This window comes from Hibiscus syriacus, unplaced genomic scaffold, assembly GCF_006381635.1.
Source record: "Hibiscus syriacus cultivar Baekdansim isolate YM2019G1 unplaced genomic scaffold, ASM638163v2 tig00004752_pilon, whole genome shotgun sequence".
NCBI lineage: Eukaryota > Viridiplantae > Streptophyta > Magnoliopsida > Malvales > Malvaceae > Hibiscus > Hibiscus syriacus.
Genome location: NW_024062027.1, coordinates 459 through 25,702, shown reverse-complemented (window position 1 = coordinate 25,702; position 25,244 = coordinate 459). Strand labels below are relative to the sequence as shown.

Here is a 25,244-nt window from a genome sequence, read left to right as displayed (position 1 = left end):
ATTATGTGTGCCAAAATCACGAAGATAGTATGCATGCATATTTCAAGTTCACTGATTGAATCTATCCTTTGCTGGTCAGATATGTTAAACTTTCATGAAGACTAAACTCAAAGCACCAGAGATTTAATACACGTATCGATATCATTAATACATTAGGTTTAAGGTTTATCATCAATACACGTGAAAGATTGAGTTTAATATTAATTATCCGATCTCTTGTCTGAGATTCATACGCGTGTATATACAAATATATTTTTATATATAAAGTGATGAATTTTAAAATATTTTAAAAAATAAATATTCATATTAATTATTATAAATTTTCGTATGATATGGATACATATAAAATTTGGATATTCAGGTGGACACTTGCGATAAAATGAATAATTAATATAAAAATTTAAACTTCAAAGTGAACATATATCATCTTAAGTATGTTTTGCATCCGCCATTATATATATATATATAAACTAACTCTTAAATGATCATTTTGATTCTTTTTAAAATATAGTCGTTGAAAAAGAATAAAAATACCTTAGATCATTGTTATAATGTTGTTAATGTCTCCATATATCATGAGATAAACTTAAATCTAAACTATGATTACTCTAAAAATTTAAAATTATTATATATTTTATATATCTTCAAACAAAATTTATTTTCATCGTCTCTAATTTTCTCCAAATATAAAATCCTACCTCCATTTTAACCCCGCGGTTAAGAAATGTTAGTAAGCTGAACAATTTTCGAAGTTTTTTAGAAAGAAAAAAAAAGCAGGAGGACCATATGTGCCACCGCTTACAATTCAACTGCGGAAACCCAAAACTAAAACTTCTCAAAGACCTCACTTTTGCACAGCTCCAGTGTTGAAGAAGATGATAATGGAGGAGCAGTGGAAAGTTGTTTATTTACTTGGGATATTGGTTTTGGTATTTGCACAACAATGGAAACAAGTGGAAAGCAATGCCCAAGGGTCAGTTTCATGTGGGTTTCCAGCAATGTATAACTTTGGGGACTCAAATTCGGACACTGGTGGGATCTCTGCGGCTTTAAATGAAATCCTTCAGCCGAACGGTGAAACCTTCTTTGGACATCCCGCCGGTAGGGCCTCCGATGGTCGACTCGTCGTGGGCAAGTGGCTTTTTTCATTATTTTGTTTGATTTAACCTTTTGATTTACGTTATCTCTGGGTTTGAAGCTGAGAGTGAAGTTACCATACCTTGGTGCATATCTGGACTCAATTGGGACAAACTTCAGGCATGGTGCCAATTTTGCGACGGGTGGTTCATCGGTTAGACCACCTGGGTTTAGTCAATTCAATCTCGGGATTCAGATTTCACAGTTCATTCAATTCAAAGCTCGCACCACCACTCTCTATAATCAACTTAACCTTAATAGTAAGCCACTCATTCTCATGGATTAAGAAGAATTTTATGTTATTGGTCGAACTTATAAAATATTATATGCAAAAACAGATTATCAATAGAAAAATATGTACTTAAATCGTTTGAGAATTTGAAATTTTGGAGGGGATACCATCCCGCCAGCCCCCTCCGTCCATCCTGCTCTATCTATCTGTTTTTCTTATAATGTTGCTTCGTCTGTAATATTTCTTGATTAGAAACTAAACCTCTTTTTTGCAATGGTGAACTTTGATATCAGGAAGAATCGCTTTATCCATTAGCAATATTCCAAGGCCAGCCGAATTCTCACAAGCTTTATACACATATGATATTGGCCAAAATGATTTGGGTCATGGTTTCCAAACCATGTCAGAGAAACAAGTGCTGGATTCAATTTCCCATATTATAGGCGAGTTAGCCAAATCTATTCATGTAAGTTATTCAGTTTCGTTTCAGATTGAATTTGACTTAATCATTGTTTAGTCAAGCTCGAGCAGCTCTTGTCCAGGGTTAGAAAGAGTCAGAGTAACATAGGCTCTAAATACGGAGTATGGAGTGAGCCAAATTTAACCATCTATTTTGATTTGAGTAGCTCTTGAGGCAAATCAAGCTTTTTTATATTTAGTTAGTAGTAGAACTTATATTCGAACTCGAATTCAAGTATTAGTAATCAAGTTTGAAGTTAATTGTAAGAATCTAATTAATCTTTTGACAATATAGACGAGCTAAGTCGAACAAGCTCAAACATCTTCTTACAGCTTTAGTTCACCTGGGATGTATTAGAAATGTACAGTTGAACTATTAATAACTATCACTTGGCTGGTTTTCAGCAACTGTACAAAGAAGGGACAAGGTTCTTTTGGATACATAATACGGGTCCCCTTGGCTGCTTGCCGTATAATGTTATATATGGAAAAAAGGCTGGAAATCTCCATAAAAACGGATGCGTGAAGTCCCAAAATGAGGCAGCCATGGAGTTCAATAGTCAGCTTAAAGACGAGATCTCCTGGTTAAGAACTCAATTTCCTTTTGCCAAATTCACTTATGTTGACGTCTACTCAGCCAAATATGCTTTCATCAGCAACGCCAAGAACCTAGGTAAAACATCTTTGTTTTTAATTAATACATGTTTGAAAGTCTTTGTCATGCTGGTTGTGTTAGTTTGGGTTTGGACAGGAGTGTCGGATATGAATATGCTATGTTGTTTCGACTCTTCGTCTCCCCTCAAGTATGTGATATCAACAATCACTGTGAGTTACCGGATTTTAAGAATGATTACGATGAAGTAATTTGACTAAACCCTGAAATGTGCAAGTTTAGATTGAGTGTATGGAATGATGTTAGTTTCCGGATTTTACGTGATAAAAATGTCAATCTTGATAAGTTTCCGGATGTTTTAAGTATGTGCTATGAAGAATGATTACATGAAACAATTTGATTTTATCTTACTTTAAGGGTGCGTTTGGTTCACAGAATGTAAGATTACCAGTGAGAATAAAAGATTACCAAGGAATAGGATTACTGGGAATGTTGTATTTTGTGTTTGGTTGGTTTAGCAGGAATGTAAGATTACCGTGTTTGGTTAAAAGAATAAAAGATTATTGGAATGTATATTTGACCAAATTGTCCTTATTATATATTTGTATAATATTACAAATTGTAAAATATTTATATATTTTCTTTAAAAAATTAAATTCATAATATTTATATAATTTTTTTTACAAAATTAAAAATATAAAAAAAAGATTTAATGAAAGGGTAAATTTTTTTTAACCTCTGAACTTCATATAAAATTTTAATTATAGACTTTTTTTTGTAAATTTAAAATAATTTAAAGATAAATTTGTAATTTAACCTTCGTAGAATTTTTATTATTCAATGACAGAAAAATGATATTTTTGAAAAAAAAATAAAAATTTAAGGGCATTTTAGTCCAAAACGCCGATAATGTTACAATACATAAGGGAAGGGAGGTAATGACATTCCCGATAATATACTCCAAAAAATCTACTATTGGTAATAAAATATTATCGGAAATGAGATTCCTGGCCAACCAAACATGGGAAAGTAGGATTCTCATCCCATGGGAATCCCACAATCTTTGAACCAAACACCCCCTAAAAGAAACCATAAAAAACTTTAATTGTTTATTTAGACCTTATAAATATTTTTTATTGAATATATTTAACTAGAATGTGTTCGAGAAGTCACTTGGCGATTGGGTTATAATTGTTAATGAGTCCCCTGAATTTTAATATAATCACATAATATGGTTTAAATTTTAAATAATAAAACCGATTAACTTTTGTTTCTATAAATGTAGGACTAATCAAGTTGATTATTAAAAAGTAATAGATTAATGATATCATAGAGAAAAATATACCTTTTTCCAAAGGTTCTATTATCTTTATTTTTAGTGATTCCAAGGAAATCGAAAAGGGTTTGTATGGCCCAAAAAGTTTGACCAATAAGATAATGGCTTATATTCCATGATGAGTTATGACCACTTTTTTCCCTCAAACTATTCCTGCAAATGAAAAAGTTAGTTTCATTAGTTTCATTTTCCACTCCCAATCTCTTAAAATCTTAGGTCTGTTTGTTTGATGAAAACCAATTACGGAATTAGTTTTTTCTGAAATCTCGTGTTTGTTTCACGTAATTCGTTTTTTGAAAAATATTTTCCCATGTTTTTTTCACGTAATTCGTTTTCCAGAAAATGTTTTTCAGTAATTGGTTGGAGGAAAACTGATTAGTCGACGTAAAACATTTTTCTGGTCAACAGAATTTCTTTTGTGTTTTCTGGAAAATAACTTACGACCTGATTTTCCGTAAGTCATTTTCCAAACTTTTCACTTCAAAGAATAAATACTCAAAATAATTTTATTTTATGAATTTAATATTAATAAAATATTTTAATATCATTTTAATCAAAATATTAATTATTAAAATATTTAAAATATATTTCTAATTATATATATTATATTTTAAAATTATAATAAAATAATCAATTCCATTATAATAATATATATATTATATATTATTAATAAATTATTAATAAAATTTATATTATTTATTAATTTCATAGAAATAATATTATTAAATTATTAATAATGAATAATATTATTTATATATTTAATATTAATATAATAATCTAATAATATTTTAATAAAGATATTTAAAATATATTAATTATTATTTTTAAAATATAATATAACCTTATTACTTTAATAAATAATTAATATAATTTTTAATATTTTTATTTCAATAAAATATACCATATTAATATTTTTATTAATAAAATTATAAAAATAATATTTAATAATAAATAAAGTATTTTAATATTTTTAAAATAATATTAAGTTTTATGATAATAATATTATTTATTGTATTTAATATTTGTAATAAATAATTTTTAAAAAAACTCATCAACTAGTGGAAGAAAGGTTTAAACAACATCTTTCAGACATCGTAAAACGTTTTTAAGATGTTTTTCAGAAAAATGTAATTAATTTTACAGAAAACGTTTTTCAGAAATGTAATTTATTTTCCAGAATTCAATTTCCAGAAAATCAATTACAACCAAACAAACAGACCCTTAATCAAAACTTGAATTTATTGAACGGACTTAGTGATAAATGTTGGACCTTAGTGATAAAATAAAGTGTCTGAATTTGAAGAATAGCATTGTGTTATCAATGATTAAAAAAATCTCAATAAATATTAGATTGTAATCATTTTAGATTATTAAAAGAAAATCTTAAATACAGCATACATGGTTATATTTTAGCTATGAACAAGTTAATTTTTTAAAAAGGAAATAAAGTTGAGAATCTTTACAAATGGTAGACTTTTGTTTAGTTTATAGATAAAAAGCTATACTAGTTACCAACTAATCGAACCAACATCAACAAGTCATCTAGTTTTCTAAAAAAGTCAATTCAATCACACTACACATGACCTTTATCATTCACATGATCAAAATTGTGTAAAAGAGGTAGGGTAGAATCATAATTAATTGTTTGTACTATTCGAATTACCCGTATAATTTGAATTTTACATTCTAAACCAAATTATCAAACAATTATGCAAATTTAATGAAAAATTATAACGGTTTATCAAACAGATTTTAAATTATTGTTATTAACTCGATGATCAAATTGAATAAAAATCAATATAATGACTTATATCTCTAATTTAATAATTAATCTTGTTAGCACGAATTGAGTTATCTTAATGGTAAATCTCTAGAGATTCTATCATACGATTGAAAATTTTTAAGATATATATTATTTTATAATCCCTCTAAATTAATAATAAAAAGAAATATTTTCCTTAATTTCTGTTTTCTTCTTGAAGGCTTTATTTATATCACTAGAGAATATTGATATGATGGCCAAGCCAAGTTGACATCTATTTTAGAAAATTCTACCGTTACTACTGATTCTAAAAAGTATTTGTTATTAAAAAGGCTGAATTTTGGATTCATCAAGATGGCAAGTTGTGGTAGAGAAAATAGTTACTTATCTTTGTCAAAAAGTAAATAAGGGTCTTTGAACTTAATTTTTAATTATTTAACAATAAGTGACCAAACATCTATATATATATATATATATATATATATATATATATATATATATATATATATATATATATATATATATATATGATATATTTAAACCCGAAACATTTAAAGATAACAATTATACCTCTAACCAATGGAATCTATTGTCGCATACTATTAACCCTAATCTGAATATAGTGGTTGATCATCTTTTTATGTATATGATTTTTTTGATGTTAATATTGGTTTGATTATATGCCGTACACAAAATTGTGTGGGGGTTGTGGTTTGATTAGGGATGGGCATGGTTCGGGTTTTTGGTCCACCCGACCCGACCCGAGAACAAATGATCCTCCACCCGAGATCAGACCCGACATATAACTTAGAAACCCGACCTGAAATAATAAAAAAAATTATTTTTATTTAATAAAAACAGTGACTTAATTGAAAAAATTATATATAGAGGGGTATTATTGTAATTATTCATAAATATATAAGATAAAATTTATTTTTTGAGTCGGGTCGGATATTTTTCACCCTAAACACGAACTCAACCCGAACACCACACTTAAAAAAATCGACCTCAATTTTTTTTAAAAAAACCCGACCCGATCAAGTGGATCGGATCGGAACCCGTCGAGTCCGGGTGTAATACCCATCCCTAGGTTTGACAATGATAAATCGATGGAGTGTGGATTGGTCCAGATGAGGAAGGAAAGACAGGTGTCCTTTGACTTGCTTTTATATATGGGTATCTGCTTTAGGGTCAAAAGCTGACATTACCCCGTGTTTTCTTTCTTACGGCTCTCAAGTCAAACCCCCCTTTCCTTCTCCTACTTTAAATCTTTACCCGAAGACAAGGAGCGTAAGCTGCCTCATTCTTTCACCATTTGTAGGGAAAAACTTCGTCCATTTAATTATAAAATATAATACGTATTTTATCTACACCCCACTTGTTTTAATTTGTTTTTGTTCCATGAGGTAGTGTGTGGCTTCCTATGTTAATGCGATAGGAGGAAAAGGAAATAAAGGAAGAGAGCGATTGGGAACAATGAAATCTTTGACCAAATCCCAAAGTGAAAAAGTGAGCCGTCGTCAATGTTTGCAAGAACTTTGTCAAAGTCGACCAAGAAAATCTCTTGTCCTAACAAAACAAGTTTGTTTTTAATCAGATGACCAAGAATTTACAGATTTGATATGAACCCCCACAAACGATATTGGAACAATAATCGATAGAGCCGACTCAGATTTTCGATTAACATGATCTAATTTAAGAGGCATGCTTTCTCCGCTCGAATTCGAGTTTAAAAAAGTTATATTCAAACCGAAACTCAATTTTAATTTGAGATAAAAAAAATTGCATGCCTCCGGACACAAATATAAAAAATCTTGGTTTTATTCAATAAAATAAGAACTTAATTGAAAAATTATTGAGTTGGTATTATAACAATTGTTTCTAAATATATAAAAAAATGTAGTATTATCTCGAGTTGGAGATTTTTATCATAAACTCAAATCTGACATGACTCGACTCTTTACAAAATTCAATCTAAATCCGATTATTTTAAAGAAACACAATTCTATTAGATCAAATCAAAACTCATTGAATTCAAATCAAATTAACATCTCTATACATAATGCTTAATTCAATTGATTTTGAATTAATCACTAAAAGAATTACAATATAAAAAAAAAATAAAAGAGTTTGTTTATACAATTCACATATGATTTATAATCCACTATAATATTCTGAGTGCAAGAGATACAAATCTTCAAACTAATACACTTGCTAAACATTGACAATCTTTAAATAGATCACACATTATCTGTAAGACTTAAGATGTAAGTCTCTTTTAGTTAAATCTTTTAATCATTGTAAAGTTTTTCTATAACGTGACTGATCAAATCTTTCTTTTCGAACAAGAAATCTTCTATAAAGTCCATACCTGTTGAACAAGTAAACTTAAGTATCAAATCAATAATTTTTGAAAAAAAAAATCTACTCAAATAAGAAAACTTTATGATGGAATGTCTTAAAGTTTTCTGTTTTCAAAACAATTTGAATTCTTTTTTAACAATTCTAATATGATTACAAGGTGATATTCATGTATAGTTTCAAATCTAGATAAACTCACAGACACATGCATATAAAGATGCTTGAACTGTCATCATTTAAGGAGGAGAATATTTTCTTTACTACTGAGACCACTCTGAAAGTTCAAAAAACGATAAGAATCCTATAAAATAATCTTCATATTTATCTTCAGAATATGCTACCTAATATAAAATGATCCTCTAAAAAATGTTGAACACCATTTGAACAAAATATAACAGCAAAATAACTGTAATATGATGAGATGGAAACCGTGCAAATCAATATTTGATCCAATGTACATTGTCTCAACCACTATGATTTGCACCAACATAATTGAAATTTGTAAGCGGATAAATAAAGTTTATCACACACCCAGGGGCACATATGAATGTGAACATTCAAGAATGTCATGCACCTACACGTTCAAAAGAGAGGGATGTGGAGCAGACACACAGTGGAAGCAAATATTCTAGTTGATGAGTGGACCCTTTCGAGCATCTGGATTACCACGAATGTTCTGGTGCATATACAGCACGAAAAGCTCCAAAACTCCATAAGTAATTATTTTCTCAAGGAATCATCATTTAGTGTTCAAGTGGCAATATAAATACCCTCCCCCACTCCCCCTTTCTTCCTCACCTCAATCCAAGGTTTCAAAACCCTAAAATATTTCAGCCACACATTACATCAAATAAACCAGATATGGAGTCTGCAGATAACCTACGGTATAGTTCCATTTCCATTCTCCATCTTAAACTCCCAACTTGCTCATGTAAACCTGGGGATTCGTTGTTTGTGTTTATCATGGTTAAGAACATGACGAACTGTAATTACATCATTAATAGTGCAAACAACATACCGGAATGCAGTCTGAATGATTTAATGTTGTAATGCAGGAATAAATGTACAGCCTGCTTCAAACAGTACAACAGAATGGAACATCTCGTTGATCATATGAGAACTTCGTTTCATTCGGTTCATGAACCCACCTGTGGAGTTTGTAAGAAACACTGCCGATCCTATGAATCTCTACGGGAACATCTAATAGGTAAGTAATTCAAGTCATATATAAATATATATATATAGACTGACTCTTGGAACTTGACTCATGAAAACTACATATCTATACTTTGTTCATAAACATAGGTCCATTGCCTAAACAAGAATGCAAGAGCTTGTTCAACATCCGAGGGTGCAGATTCTGCTTAGCCATTCTGGATAGCCCTTATGCCCTTAGGGTTCATCAAGACAGATGCCAGCTCTCTGGAGTAAACTATGTATGTACAAGTTCAACTGTCCAAGTCAACTATATTTATTTTATGGATTTTTTGAGTTTTTTTACATGTTTTTTCTTAATATAGGGGATACTGGCTCATATGGCTAACTTGGGTCTTAGAGATGGTTTGACCATCGACAATGGTTATTCACGAGGATCCCAAGTGGTTGCACTCGCATGCAAAACTGTTGGTGGTGGCAGCGATAGGTCATTAGATCTTTGTGCAAGGGTTTGCATCATTGACGAAAATGAGAATATAATCTTCCATTCTTATGTGAAACCTCCTATTCCCGTTACAAGCTATAGGTATCATATTAAAATAATTTGGTTTAATTCTAATTATTTGTTTTTCTATAAGATGTCTATGTTCAATACATATTCAAACATGAATACGAAGATAATGATTTTTTTAAATATATGAAAAGAATTAAAAAAATTAAACAAATGCATATATATTTGACATTCTCACCTTAATCCTAACATAGGTTCCTTGTTTGAATCACTTTCAGGTATGAAACAACAGGCATTCGGCCAGAACATTTGAGAGATGCATTGCCATTGAGACAAATTCAAAGAAGGATTCAAGATTTCCTTTGTAATGGAGAACCAATGTGGAAAATTCGATCACCTAAAGGTGGAAAAGCCAGGATTCTCGTAGGCCACGGTCTCGATCATGACCTAGATAAAATGCAAGTTGAATATCCACCAGTCATGATAAGGTAAAAGTTTAAGAATGCTATATGTACATACAAAAGTCAACCTGCACTTTTCTTCCCAAGAGTTAATTTGCATATTCAGCTTTTTCAATCTCTATATTCTATGTTCTCTGACTTTCATTTTTATGAAATATTCATTTTAGATATTTGTATCCAACTCATATATTCTAAATATAAATATAAAATTAGAATATATATTCATAACCGATACTCACATTTAATATTAATAACGTTTAAGTTATTATTTTTTCTTTTAGGATATAAGCTCAATGATGAAATTAATCTATCAGATTGTTTGCCTACAGGGATACTGCAAATATCCACCTTTAATGAAAACAAGCAAACTTAGCAACTCACTCAAGTACTTAACTCAAACATATCTGGGGTAAGTATAAAATATAGATAATCTATTTTTCTCCTTATATGATTCGTGTTCATATCGTATATCGATCGATCGTGATCATTAACGAGAGATGGATACATCATCTTCTGTGATCAGATATGACATCCAAAATGGCATTCAAGACCCTTATGAAGACTGTGTTGCAACCATGAGGCTTTACCTGAGGATGAGAAGACAAGTTCACAGGAGACAAGACAGTCTGCTGGCTTCCGATCCTCAAAATCGGAACAACTTCTCATCGTGGAGGCAAGGTGAGCTCGAGAGGATGTCCCCTGAAGAAATGCTAGCGATCTCAAGATCTGATTACTACTGTTGGTGCTTGGATTCTGCATGAAACCTTTGACAAATGGCAGCATTCTAAAAGAGAAAATATGAGAGAGTTTTCCAGTATTTCTTCCCCCATCACTTATATTAGCAATAAGAAGGAAGTATATTTGTTATTTCCATAAATAATTTGTATTAGTAAACAATTTCTTGGATTGTATGTACGTATGTAGCATTATAAAATATGCAATCATCTAAATAATGGTATCATATGACAATTCCATTACCATCTTCCCATATCTTACATTGTTAATTTGACATCTTCCACCCTTATCATAAACTAGGAATCTAAGCCATTGAAACTTCAAGGATTAAGTCTGTTAGTTTATATACACACTTTTGAAAGTATTATCTAATGAAGTTTGAGATTCGACTTCCATCATTTCCTTTGTTCATAGGCTAAACCTTTAAGGCAATATATCTAACACATTGTAAACAGAAGTGCCTACTGTGAAGAATGCTCAATTGATCACTTGAGTGATTAGCCATTTATATAAAAACTACCCCCAAAAAAAATGGGGTAAACTGTGCATTTAGTACCTAAAATTTTACTTTTGGTACATTTAGTACCTGAAGTTTCAGTTTTTACAAAATCATACCTAAAATTTAGTTTTTGTTTCATTTTAGTATCCCGCCGTTAAAATTTTAACGGCAGAGCTGACATGGCATTTTAATTATTTTTTAATTTTTTAAATTATTGTTTATATTAATATTTAATTAATTTTATTCAATAATAAGGTGGTGACACGAACCTGGGTCTCCTAGGGGAAGGGAAGTGCTCAACCGACTGAGCTAGCATAGGTAATTGGATATAAATGCCAAAGTATATATTTACCTTAAAATATCTCATAAAATATTCAAGCATTTAATCACTAAATAAAATTAAGAATTAATTAATACATACCAAAATTTATTTAGCATATAAAAATATTAAATTTAAATTAAATATTTTTTATTTTATTTTAAAATAAAAAATAATTAAATAATTATTTATATATTTCATAAGATCAATATTATTTTATTTTAAAATATATGTATTGTATCGTAAGTAATTTAAAATATATGTATTAAACTTAATTTTTTATAAGTTAAATGATAGTTTTGGTATGTATTAAATTAATTCTTAATCTTATTTAGTAATTAAATGCTTGAATATTTTGTGAGATGTACTAAGTAGGAATCATAGATCTAACAAATTTCTTTCATTTTATAGTGATAGTTTGATATAAGTTAAATATTTATTTTGCCATATAGATCTAATTACCTGTCCTAGCCCAGTTGGTTGAGCACTTCCTCTGGGAGTTTAAACTTTGTTTTGTTTCTAATAAGGTGGTGACATGTTTAATATAAATAATAAATTAAAATTTTAAAAATACTTAAAATGCCACGTCAGCTATGCCGTTAAATTTTAAATGATGGACGCTAAAATGAAACAAAAACTAAACTTTAGGTATGATTTTGTAAAAATTGAAACTTCAGGTACTAAAACATATCAAAAGTGAAACTTTAAGCACTTAGTTTACCCATAAAAATTCAAACATATATAAAGACACTTGCCATGAAATATGGAATCAAAACAATATTTGAAATCTCTAATGAAAATTTACCAGTGATTTTCAGCAATTATCAGGTGCTTGTTATGTTGGGTTTGCTAGAGATTGCAAGTTTTATCCCACGATGATCAGTTGGGGAGTTTGGAATTTGAACAACTCGTTTTCATATGTTTCAGGATAAAATTTTACCATGGATGTGGCATCGTCTTCTCCTCACGGTTAAAATTGATTCCCTTTTATTAGGACCAGTTAACACTCACAAGTTAATCGTAGCTCTCATTGGTTTCTACTGAAATCAGATTTCCAGGAATTCAAACCCAGTTTTCCTAGGCTTTCTTATTAGTTGTCATGCAACTAATATAGTTGCATAATGCATAATAATGATTCATAATGCATTGTAACAACAACAACAACAACAACAAAACCCAATTCCCATATGTATGGGGTAAGGGGAGGTAGGGTAGTAGGCTGCCCCCAACGCCAGGTTGAGAATAGCTTCCGTGAAAGACCTCCGGCAGTCAAAAAATTAAAAATATAGATAAAATGCAATGCATATATAAATAATTACATAAATACATAGCTAAACAGTATTCATATGCAGTCATTAATACCATATGTGCTTCTGTAATGGGGAGTAATCCCTGCAAAATAATCCCTGCGAAAGAATCTCTGTATATAGACAGAAACATAAGACCCGGCTAAATTTATACAGAGGAAACATGACGAGAATGATACACAGAAGACAATGATATCAAGCCCAGTTCTAATCATTCATAATACCAATAACAGAAAAGTATAAAAAGTAAAAGTCATGGAAATTACTACAAATGCCTTTAAAAGAAGACAAAGATGATACACCCTATAGATTGGACCCACACTACTCGACTACCCTAGTCTTAAGCCTCCATAATTTCCTATCATAGGTCATGTCTTCGGTAAGGCCTAAATCCATCAAATCAGATCTCAAGCAGTCATCCCACTTCCGCATTGGTCGTCCTTTCCTTCTGGCATCGTCGACTGTAATCGACTCTACCCTCCTGACCGCATCCGACGGTAGTCGCCTAAGGACGTGCCCAAACCACCGTAGTCTTCCCTCCCTCAATTTTTCGGAAACAGACACCACCCCTAAGGACATCCTAATAGCAGAGTTTGTCGTCATATCCCACAGAGTCCTACCACATGTCCATCAAAGCATTCTCATTTCAGCGGCCTCTATCCTCCTTACGTGATCCTTCTTGGGTGCCCAACATTCTGATCCATACAACAGCGCTGGTCTTATTGCCATTCTATAAAATTTTCCCTTAAGTTTTAGAGGCACCTTCTTGTCACACAAAACTCCACTCATAATGCATTGTAAGTTGGCAACAATAATGATTCATAGTTGGCACTAATAATGGTTGAAAAGTGACATGGCAAAATTTACATTTTAGTCATTGTATTTTAGGGTATTAACAAGATTAGTCCTTAAGCTTCAACTATAAATACCCTAGCTCATTTAGCTTCAAAATCATCCCAAAGTATTCTAGTTTTCTTCCAATACTAGAGAGAATTTAGAGAGTTTCTTGAGAGTTGTTTTTTCATTTTTTTATCAAGAGAGAATTATCATTGTTTTCTCCTTAGTAGATCGAGAGAGGTTGTAATTCCTATTTTCTCATAGTGAAATTCTTCTACCGTTGCCCGTGGTTTTTACCCTATATTATTTAGGGGTTTTCCACGTAAATTTTGTGTCTTATTTATCTTCATTTTTATTTTATCAAATTATCAGTTGTGATTTGCTCAATCCGATAGCCGTCTTCCGCAATAATTGGTATCAGAGCCAGATTTGAGTGTGTAATATCTGCTTATTGTCTTTATAGTTGCCACCAAAAGGTGAATCCTCCAACATAAGAAAGTAAGAAGGTATTACCCATTCTTTGAAGGTTCCAAAGAACTATTCACGATAGTGAAATAGTGGGAGCTATCCGTAAAAGAAGCTATGGCAACGAAATTTTCTATTGAAAAATTCAATGGGATAAATTTCTGATTGCGGAAATTGAAGATGAAGGCCATCCTGAGGAAAGACGATTATCTAGCAATTATCAGTGAAAGGCCGGTAGATTTCATAGATGACAACAAATGGATCGAAATGAACGAAAATACTATGGCAAACTTTCATCTAGCATTAGCAGATGAAGTATTGTCAAGCATCGAGGAGAAGAAGACAACTAAGGAGATATGAGATCATCTCACCAAATTGTACGAGGCCACATCATTGCACAGTAAAATTTTCCTTAAGAGGAAATTGTACACTCTTCGGATGCCAGAATCTACTTCAGTGATGGAGCACTTAAACACACTGAACACGTTATTTTCTCAGCTTACATCCTTAAGATGTACAATATGAGAACAAGAACGTGCTGAACTTCTACTTCAAAGTCTACCTGATTCGTATGATCAACTCATCATCAACTTGACAAATAGTAATGTCACCAGTCTAGTCTTCGATGACGTTGCAGCTGCTGTTCTAAAAGAAGAAAATCAGCGCAAGAACAAGGAAGACAGACAAGTAAATCTGCAACAAGCAGAAACATTGACAACGATGAGAGGGAGATCAACAGAACGTGGCCAAAGTAACAGTCACAAACATGGTAGATCGAAGTCGAGGAGCAAGAAGAATTTCAAGAGCTACAATTTTGGAAAGAAGGGTCACTTGAAGAAGGATTATTGGAGTCTAAATAAAAACTCCAATCCACAAGGCAATACCGCAAACACTTCAGATGATGAAGATGATTTATATTGTGAATCATCAACCACCGTGGAAGGTAGCAAGAGATATGCAGATACATGGCTCATTGATTCAGGAGCAACATATCACACGACCTCAAGAAGAGAATTGTTCCATCATTTTGAACCTGTCTCAGGAGGATCTGTGTATAGTTGCAATGATCATGCCTTAGATATCGTTGGCGTGAGAACCATCAAATTGAAGATGTATGATGGAACAATCAAAATTGTTCGAGATATACGACACGTGAAAGGCCGGAAGAAAAATTTATTATCCTATGGATTGTTGGATAATAATGCAAGCAAGATTGAAACACAGAAATGAATCATGAAGGTGTTCCGTGGAGCGCTTGTGGTGCTGAAAGGTGAAAAGATAACAACAAACTTGTATATGCTGAAGGGAGAGACTTTGCTAGAAGCAAAAGCCTCTGTTGCCTCATGTAGTTCAGATTCTGCAATGCTATGGAATCAGAAACTTGGACACATGTCAGAACAAGGAATGAAAGTCCTTGTGGAGCAAAAGCTACTTCCAGGCTTAACAAAGGTAACACTTCCTTTGTGTGAGCATTGCATAACAAGTAAGCAACACCGATTGAAATTCACCAAATCAAATTCTAGAGGCAAAAGTTTCTAGAATTGGTTCACTCTGACGTATGGCAAGCACCAGTTACATCTCTAGGCGGAGCAAAATACTTTGTCTCATTTATTGATGACTACTCCATGAGATGTTGTACCTTATTAAGAAGAAGTCAGATGTGTTTTCAACTTTCAAAAACTTTAAGGCGCGGGTGGAACTTGATTCTGGAAATAAGATCAAGTGTTTCAGAACATATAATGGAGGAGAATACACAAATGAAGAATTTGACGACTTTTGCAGGAAAGAAGATATCAAAAGACAGTTCAAAGTGGCGAACACTCCTCAATAAAATGGAGTGGCAGAGCAGATGAACAGAACCTTGTTAGAAAGAACAAGAGCAATGTTGAGGGATGCAAGCTTAGAAAAATCATTCTGGGCAGAAGCAGTCAAAACCACTTGTTATTTCGTGAATCGAGCTCCATCAACTGCAATAGAGCTGAAGACACCAATGGAGACGTGGACTGGTAAATCAGTTGATTATTCAAACCTCCATGTATTTGGAAGTATTGTGTACGTGATATACAACTCCCAAGAAATTTTAAAGTTGGTTCCAAAATCCAGGAAACGCAAATTCCTGGGGTATGCTGATGGAGTAAAGGGGTATCGCTTGTGGGATCCCACTGCCCGCAAAGTGATTATCAGTAGAGATGTTATCTTTTTTTTTTGGATAATTCGATTTTATTACCCAAAGATCTGTATAAAAACAGATTGTTCAAGAATACAAATAGTATCTACTTACAGCAGAACAGAATATCAGCTATTCAATACCCCAATGATTACAAAGCATAGTATTAACTATCATTCCTATTAATTCTTCTACCCCTTAGTTGGATAGCAACAGTGTGTTTTACAGCATGGAGTAATGCTTCAAAATTCCGTGAGCATCCCTGGAATAGCCTTTTGTTCTCTCCTCCCAAACAGTGTAAATAAATGTTGTCCAAGCTAATTTCAAAATTATAGTGAGCAAGGATCTACCTTTCCAAGCATCACAAGCCCAAGCTAAGTGATTTCCCCATGTACGTGATGTCCTTCGCATGCCATTGAGGATGATAACCGCATCCCATAGAGAAATAGCCAAAGGACATTGAATGAATAAATGATCTCTAGTTTCCATCGAGTCATTACAAAGCACACATTTGTCATCGATATCAAACCCAAAACGTTTCAGTCTGTCTTTAGTTGGGAGTCTGTCTAATAAGGCCATCCATGCAATAATACTAAACTTAAGAATATGGAGAGGGAACCAGATCAGTTTGTGCCACACCCCTTTTGCCCCTTTGTTTCGAATCAGTAGCCAAATATCCTTAATTTTCTGCACACCAGATGTTAGCACATGGAAAGCTTGGAGTCTCATTCTAAGTAAGCGTTGAAAGCTCCAAGTAGTATTAATAGAATCGTTCATGTTCCAAAAATCAGAATCCTTGATTGCATAATTTTTTATCCAGGCAATCCACAAGGAACCTTCACCCGCTAGTAAAGTTCAGTGACCATTACTATACTTTACCCTTTTTTTAATTCCAACATATAACTTTTTGGGTAAAGTATAGTAATGGTCACTGAACATTTCTGAAGCTTGCATTTAGGTCCCCCAACTTTTAAAACTTGCAATACAGTCCCCCAACATTTATTCCGTTTGCAATATGGTCCCCAACTTAAATAACTGTTAGAAAATTAGGGTAAATTATATAAACGGTCATTGAACTTTTAGGCACTTGAATTTAGGTCCCAACTTTTAAAATTTTCAAAACAGTCCCCCAATAATTTTATTTTCTTATTAAATATAGATGTATAGAAAATATAAATGATTCAATTTATATTTAAATGTATGAATCATTTATATTTTTGATATATTTTATTTTTCTTGTATAAACTAGTATTTAAAATATGTTTATATTTTAATCAAAATATTTCAATATACGAATAAAAATATATTTATATAAATGTATATTTATATTTAGATGTATAAATAAAAAAATATATTCATATATTAATGTATGAATCATTTATATTTTTTGAATATTTTATTTTTAATAAGAAATTAAAATTATTAATATATTAGAAATACTCAACTTAAGATTATATATAATCATGAATTATAAATATGAAAATATAATATTAAATATTAAATTTAGTTTAAAATATATAAATCTTAAATTTATTCTTTTAAAATATTGTATCAACTAATATTTAAAAAATATATTAAATCTATCAAACAATTTATCAAATATAATATTTTTATTGTAAAAAATATAATTTTCCCATCATTTATTGCTTTCAAATTTTTTGCCGAAGTTCAAATCTCATTATTTCCGTTTTCCATTATATTCTTTTTTTTCTGGCATTGGTCATACATTAGTATATGTATTATTGTATATCTCTTAACACAAACGATGGTGTTAGCTTAGTGGCTCCACCCTGTATCTTTCATTTGCGTGACTCAGGTTTGAGTTTGCCCAAGACCCAAATTTTACTTCTTTGTAACTTAATTTTCTTCTAATTAGGTGGTGACATGTGTCACCAATAACATATATCATGATCATGTGTTAACATATGTCAGATCATGGTTAAATGATTAATTTATTAAATTTTATTTAATTTAGGACCAAATTGATAGCATATAAATAATTAGATGGTGACATGCGTCACCAATGACACGTGTCATGATCATGTGCTAACACATGTCAGATCCTAATTAAATGATTAATTTATTAAATTCTATTTAATTTAGGACCAAATTGATTTTATAAATAATAAAGATTGAATGTATAATAATGTCAATTCCTTTTAACTGCCACTTCATCATTTGTATCAATTGGTAACGACTAGTGGCTTAGTTGAAATAGTTAAATAATTATGTTGTATGATTGATAAATTTAAAAGATCGATGACAAAAGTAAAAAGGGCTAGATAGTTAAGTTGTCAACCTAGTAGTTTACACTTTTATTTATACGTCAAAATAACATTTTATAAATTTAAAATTCGAATTATTTTCAACCTCTTCTATATCCTAACTACTTTTTTTAATTAAATTTTTTTTTCAACAGATAAGAATTATACTATTATATTTATATAAAAAATACGTATCACATGAAATAAGATGAAATTAAATAATAATAAATCTGACATAATTGAATTTAATTGAATTATTTTGGAATTTAGGGTTGAGAATGAAATTGAATTACTTTGGAAATTGGGGTTTAGAATGAAATTGAGGACTGTTTTGCAAGTTTTAAAAGTTGGGGGACCTAAATTCAAGTATCTGAAAAGTTCAATAACCTTTTATATAATTTACCCTAATTTCTAACGGTAGTTTAAGTTGGGGACCATATTGCAAACGGAATAAATGTTGGGGACTGTATTGCAGGTTTTAAAAGTTGAGGGACCTAAATGCAAGCTTCAGAAATGTTCAGTGACCATTACTATACTTTACCCTTATTTTAATGCAAAACTAGAATTTTCTTTTGGTGGGCTGCTATACTTTTCTCCCAAAACGAGTTTTATGAGGGGGAAAAAAACGGAGGACTAAATGCTTTCAAAAGTTTGATCTTTGCAGAAAAGAAACAAATTTTGTTTTTTTGTCTGATCATCTTGTTTGCAGAGGGGATTGTGATGGCTGCTAGTATAGCTTATATAGGTGGCCATTTGCAATATGGGGTGAACCTTTGCAAGGGGCAAAGTTATAAACAAGCTGTCTGGGTTCCTGGTGTCACATTCAATGGATGCCTTCAAAGAGAACTCTCATGGTATTTCTTAAGAATCTTGGTTTTACTCTATATTTGTTGAGTAAATGTTAGAGATTTTGTGAAGGATCTTTAGCTTTAATGTGGTGTTTCAGTTTTAAGCAAAGCGTCTAACTATATCCAGGGATTCTTTTTGGGAGATTTTTCAGGTCATGTGGGGTATCTAAGTTTCCGCAGATCAGTCAGTGTAATTTGTTTCGATCTCCATCGAACAAAAAATTGAAGTCCTTTAGGACATTCACCGCTTCAGCTTACTTGAGAGATGGTACAACAAAGTATTTCGATTTTGCTGTCATTGGCAGTGGAGTTGCAGGACTTCGTTATGCCCTCGAAGTTGCGAAACATGGATCCGTTGCGGTGATCACCAAGGCTGAGCCTCATGAGAGTAATACGAACTATGCACAAGGTGGTGTTAGTGCTGTGCTGTGCCCTTCTGATTCCATTGAGAGTCACATGCGGGATACAATTGTAGCAGGGGCTTACCTCTGTGATGAGGAGACTGTTAAAGTTAGTTCTGAGTTCTTTCTTTAATTCAAGGTTAGTCTTCATCAAATCCTGACCGAGGTTTCCTTCGAATTTGGTCTAATTGTTCAGATTGTCTGTACCGAAGGACCTGATAGAATCCGAGAATTGATTGCAATGGGGGCTTCATTTGACCATGGTGAGGATGGAAATTTGCATCTAGCAAGGGAGGACCACCGAATTGTTCATGCTGCTGACATGACTGGGCGAGAGATTGAACGGGCTCTACTTGAGGCAGTCATCAACGATCCTAATATTTCTGTTTTCAAACACCATTTTGCGATCGATTTGCTTACTTGTCAGGTTCAAATTTGCTCCCTTCATTGATGATAAATTTATTTATATCTTTGGCGGAGATGGACAATCAAGGCATGTAGAAGATTATGCTAAAACAAAAGGCTTTGATGGCTTGCAGGATGGTTTGGACACTGTTTGTCATGGTGTTGATGCTTTAAATACCGAAACACAAGAGGTGACTACAGGGTCTATCTTAATAGTTGTTCTCGACTTCCATTTTGTATCACGTTTCTGAATATATTCCATATATGTAGCTCGAAACCAATTATTCTTTATTTTCTTCTCCCTGGATCTTGCAGGGTCCGCTTTATTTCTAAGGCAACTTTACTAGCATCTGGTGGTGCAGGACATATCTATCCATCAACAACGAATCCTCTGGTACACTTTGTTCGAGTTTCTCGATTCCATTGTTTCCTTTGTTTTTTGCTTTATCGCTTGAAGTGACGTTAATTGATTCATTATAAATGATATAGGTGGCGACTGGGGATGGGATGGCCATGGCACATCGAGCTCAAGCTGTGATTTCAAACATGGAGTGGGTCATAATAATCTATTCAATTAATTCTCTTTTTCTAAATGTCTTCTATACAAGATACAATGTAGTACTATTGTTAACGATAATCCATAATGATGCAAAATCATTATATTAAATGAGATCATCTTTTGGTTTATGATGTACAAATAGATTCGGGTTGCTGGCTCTTCTTTTACTGTTTTTATTGAACAATTGTTTCTCAGATTTGTGCAGTTTCACCCAACAGCCTTGGCTGATGAAGGTCTTCCTGTCAAGCCGAAGAAAACTCGAGAAAACGCATTTCTTATCACTGAAGCTGTAAGAGGTGATGGAGGCATCCTCTACAATTTAAGCATGGAACGGTTTATGCCCTTGTATGATGGGAGGGCTGAGCTTGCTCCAAGGGATGTGGTGGCAAGAAGTATCGACGATCAACTCAAAAAGCGCAATGAGAAGTATGTGTTGCTTGATATAAGTCATAAACCGAGAGAAAAGATCCTCTCCCACTTCCCGAACATTGCTAATGAATGCCTCCAGCATGGCCTCGATATAACTCAGCAGCCAATTCCTGTGGTTCCTGCTGCCCATTACATGTGTGGAGGAGTCCGTGCTGGGCTCCAAGGAGAGACGAGCGTGCACGGCTTGTACGTAGCTGGTGAGGTTGCATGCACAGGCTTGCATGGAGCAAATAGACTTGCTAGCAATTCATTACTTGAAGCTTTAGTTTTCGCACGAAGAGCTGTCCAGCCCTCAATTGATCACATTAAGAGTTCTAATCTAGATCTCAGGGCTGCGGACTTGTGGACCCGACCCTTGGTCCCGAAATCACTTGGAAGTGATGTGATGCACAAAAACTGAGGTCGACAAAGGAAGTGAGGAAAGAACTTCAATCAGTAATGTGGAAATATGTCGGGATTGTCTGATCGACAACAAGACTACAAGAAACCGAGCAAAAAATCAGCGAGTTGGAGGCCAAATGGGAAACGTACTTATTCGAGCACGGGTGGCAGCAAACAATGGTGGCACACGAGGCTTGTGAAATGAGGAACCTCTTTTGTTGTGCAAAGCTTGTGTTGAGCAGTGCTCTCGCAAGGCACGAGAGTCGTGGACTTCACTACATGATCGATTTTCCTCATTTGGAGGAAAGTAAGAGGTTACCAACGGTGATTTTCCCGAGTTCCGGTACAACGAGTACATGGAGTTCACGACAACTACACCAGCATTCGACATGTTAATCCATGGTCTGGTATTCCATCAGTCTATCATATATCATTGAAAAACCTCTGGAAAGGAAACAGATCTTCCATTATATCATATTTGGGACAGCTTTAAAGAAAAAGCTAAGGCTGCCCCTGTTTTTGTTTCACCCATTTTAACTGTCTATTATTCATTCCTGTAGAAATAAAGAAAAGTTTTCTTCCTTGTTTCAGAATGGTCATATTGCATATGTATCGTGTTGGGATTGAAAACTGCCAGGTTTTCTGGTAACCGCTGAGTTGAAATTAAAATATTAGCATATATATATATATATTAGTAACATGTCATTCTCAGATTTTATAAAAAAGGTCAATGTTTCCAATTTTTTTGTCGTTTTCGATCTTATTATGTGTGCCAAAATCACGAAGATAGTATGCATGCATATTTCAAGTTCACTGATTGAATCTATCCTTTGCTGGTCATATGTTAAACTTTCATGAAGACTAAACTCAAAGCACCAGAGATTTAATACACGTATCGATATCATTAATACATTAGGTTTAAGGTTTATCATCAATACACGTGAAAGATTGAGTTAATATTAATTATCCGATCTCTTGTCTGAGATTCATACGCGTGTATATACAAATATATTTTTATATATAAAGTGATGAATTTTAAAATATTTTAAAAAATAAATATTCATATTAATTATTATAAATTTTCGTATGATATGGATACATATAAAATTGGATATTCAGGTGGACACTTGCGATAAAATGAATAATTAATATAAAAATTTAAACTTCAAAGTGAACATATATCATCTTAAGTATGTTTTGCATCCGCCATTATATATATATATATAAACTAACTCTTAAATGATCATTTTGATTCTTTTTAAAATAGTCGTTGAAAAAGAATAAAAATACCTTAGATCATTGTTATAATGTTGTTAATGTCTCCATATATCATGAGATAACTTAAATCTAAACATGATTACTCTAAAAATTTAAAAATTATTATATTTATATCTTCAAACAAAATTTATTTTCATCGTCTCTAATTTTCTCCAAATATAAAATCCTACCTCCATTTTAACCCCGCGGTTAAGAAATGTTAGTAAGCTGAACAATTTTCGAAGTTTTTTAGAAAGAAAAAAAAAGCAGGAGGACCATATGTGCCACCGCTTACAATTCAACTGCGGAAACCCAAACTAAAACTTCTCAAAGACCTCACTTTTGCACAGCTCCAGTGTTGAAGAGATAATGGAGGAGCAGTGGAAAGTTGTTTATTTACTTGGGATATGGTTTTGGTATTTGCACAACAATGGAAACAAGTGGAAAGCAATGCCCAAGGGTCAGTTTCATGTGGGTTTCCAGCAATGTATAACTTTGGGGACTCAAATTCGGACACTGGTGGGATCTCTGCGGCTTTAAATGAAATCCTTCAGCCGAACGGTGAAACCTTCTTGGACATCCCGCCGGTAGGGCCTCCGATGGTCGACTCGTCGTGGGCAAGTGGCTTTTTCATTATTTTGTTTGATTTAACCTTTTGATTTACGTTATCTCTGGGTTTGAAGCTGAGAGTGAAGTTACCATACCTTGGTGCATATCTGGACTCAATTGGGACAAACTTCAGGCATGGTGCCAATTTTGCGACGGGTGGTTCATCGGTTAGACCACCTGGTTTAGTCAATTCAATCTCGGGATTCAGATTTCACAGTTCATTCAATTCAAAGCTCGCACCACCACTCTCTATAATCAACTTAACCTTAATAGTAAGCCACTCATTCTCATGGATTAAGAAGAATTTTATGTTATTGGTCGAACTTAAAATATTATATGCAAAAACAGATTATCAATAGAAAAATGTACTTAAATCGTTTGAGAATTTGAAATTTTGGAGGGGATACCATCCCGCCAGCCCCCTCGTCCATCCTGCTCTATCTATCTGTTTTTCTTATAATGTTGCTTCGTCTGTAATATTTCTTGATTAGAAACTAAACCTCTTTTTGCAATGGTGAACTTTGATATCAGGAAGAATCGCTTTATCCATTAGCAATATTCCAAGGCCAGCCGAATTCTCACAAGCTTTATACACATATGATATTGGCCAAAATGATTTGGGTCATGGTTTCCAAACATGTCAGAGAAACAAGTGCTGGATTCAATTTCCCATATTATAGGCGAGTTAGCCAAATCTATTCATGTAGTTATTCAGTTTCGTTTCAGATTGAATTTGACTTAATCATTGTTTAGTCAAGCTCGAGCAGCTCTTGTCCAGGGTTAGAAAGAGTCAGAGTAACATAGGCTCTAAATACGGAGTATGGAGTGAGCCAAATTTAACCATCTATTTGATTTGAGTAGCTCTTGAGGCAAATCAAGCTTTTTTATATTTAGTTAGTAGTAGAACTTATATTCGAACTCGAATTCAGTATTAGTAACAAGTTTGAGTTAATTGTAAGAATCTAATTAATCTTTTGACAATATAGACGAGCTAAGTCGAACAAGCTCAAACTCTTCTTACAGCTTTAGTTCACCTGGGATGTATTAGAAATGTACAGTTGAACTATTAATAACTATCACTTGGCTGGTTTTCAGCAACTGTACAAAGAAGGGACAAGGTTCTTTTGGATACATATCGGGTCCCCTTGGCTGCTTGCCGTAATGTTATATATGGAAAAAAGGCTGGAAATCTCCATAAAACGGATGCGTGAAGTCCCAAAATGAGGCAGCCATGGAGTTCAATAGTCAGCTTAAAGACGAATCTCCTGGTTAAGAACTCAATTTCCTTTTGCCAAATTCACTTATGTTGACGTCTACTCAGCCAAATATGCTTTCATCAGCAACGCCAAGAACTAGGTAAAACATCTTGTTTTTATTAATACATGTTTGAAAGTCTTTGTCTGTGGTTGTGTTAGTTTGGGTTTGGACAGGAGTGTCGGATATGAATATGCTATGTTGTTTCGACTCTTCGTCTCCCCTCAAGTAGTGATATCAACAATCACTGTGAGTTACCGGATTTTAAGAATGATTACGATGAAGTAATTTGACTAAACCCTGAAATGTGCAAGTTTAGATTGAGTGTATGGAATGATGTTAGTTTCCGGATTTTACGTGATAAAAATGTCAATCTTGATAAGTTTCCGGATGTTTTAAGTATGTGCTATGAAGAATGATTACATGAACAATTTGATTTTATCTTACTAAGGGTGCGTTTGGTTCACAGAATGTAAGATTA

The 25,244-nt window shown here is 32.8% G+C and overlaps 2 protein-coding genes and 2 pseudogenes across 2 annotated transcripts; all 4 read left to right on the top strand.

The window, feature by feature from the left end:
• Window positions 1–881: 881 nt before the first annotated feature.
• On the top strand, window positions 882–2,823 carry LOC120196903 (GDSL esterase/lipase At5g14450-like). Its single transcript, XM_039198586.1, has 5 exons — window positions 882–1,127; window positions 1,199–1,397; window positions 1,663–1,835; window positions 2,234–2,631; window positions 2,724–2,823. Exons 1-5 carry the CDS (start codon window positions 882–884, stop codon window positions 2,821–2,823), a joined length of 1,116 nt encoding a protein of 371 aa, XP_039054517.1.
• On the top strand, window positions 1,596–22,233 carry LOC120196922 (annotated as a pseudogene).
• On the top strand, window positions 8,710–10,966 carry LOC120196930 (apoptosis-enhancing nuclease-like). The gene is made up of 9 exons (XM_039198605.1): window positions 8,710–8,784; window positions 8,956–9,107; window positions 9,206–9,336; window positions 9,421–9,641; window positions 9,845–10,054; window position 10,115; window positions 10,357–10,436; window positions 10,551–10,833; window positions 10,870–10,966. The coding sequence occupies exons 1-8, from the start codon at window positions 8,762–8,764 to the stop codon at window positions 10,786–10,788; spliced, it is 1,056 nt and encodes a 351-aa protein (XP_039054536.1). The 5' UTR covers window positions 8,710–8,761; the 3' UTR covers window positions 10,789–10,833; window positions 10,870–10,966.
• Window positions 22,234–23,231: 998 nt separating the features above from the next.
• Window positions 23,232–24,865, top strand: LOC120196911 (annotated as a pseudogene).
• The last annotated feature ends 379 nt before the right edge of the window (window positions 24,866–25,244 follow it).

Coding starts and splice junctions, on each gene's coding strand:
- LOC120196930 (XM_039198605.1), top strand. CDS start 8,762: ATGGAGTCTGCAGATAACCTACG. Junction 8,785..8,955: donor GAGTCTGCAGATAACCTACG/GTATAGTTCCAT, acceptor GTTGTAATGCAG/GAATAAATGTACAGCCTGCT. Junction 10,437..10,550: donor TTAACTCAAACATATCTGGG/GTAAGTATAAAA, acceptor TTCTGTGATCAG/ATATGACATCCAAAATGGCA.
- LOC120196903 (XM_039198586.1), top strand. CDS start 882: ATGGAGGAGCAGTGGAAAGTTGTTTATTTACTTGGGATATTGGTTTTG. Junction 1,398..1,662: donor TAATCAACTTAACCTTAATA/GTAAGCCACTCA, acceptor CTTTGATATCAG/GAAGAATCGCTTTATCCATT. Junction 2,632..2,723: donor GACTCTTCGTCTCCCCTCAA/GTATGTGATATC, acceptor GTGCAAGTTTAG/ATTGAGTGTATGGAATGATG.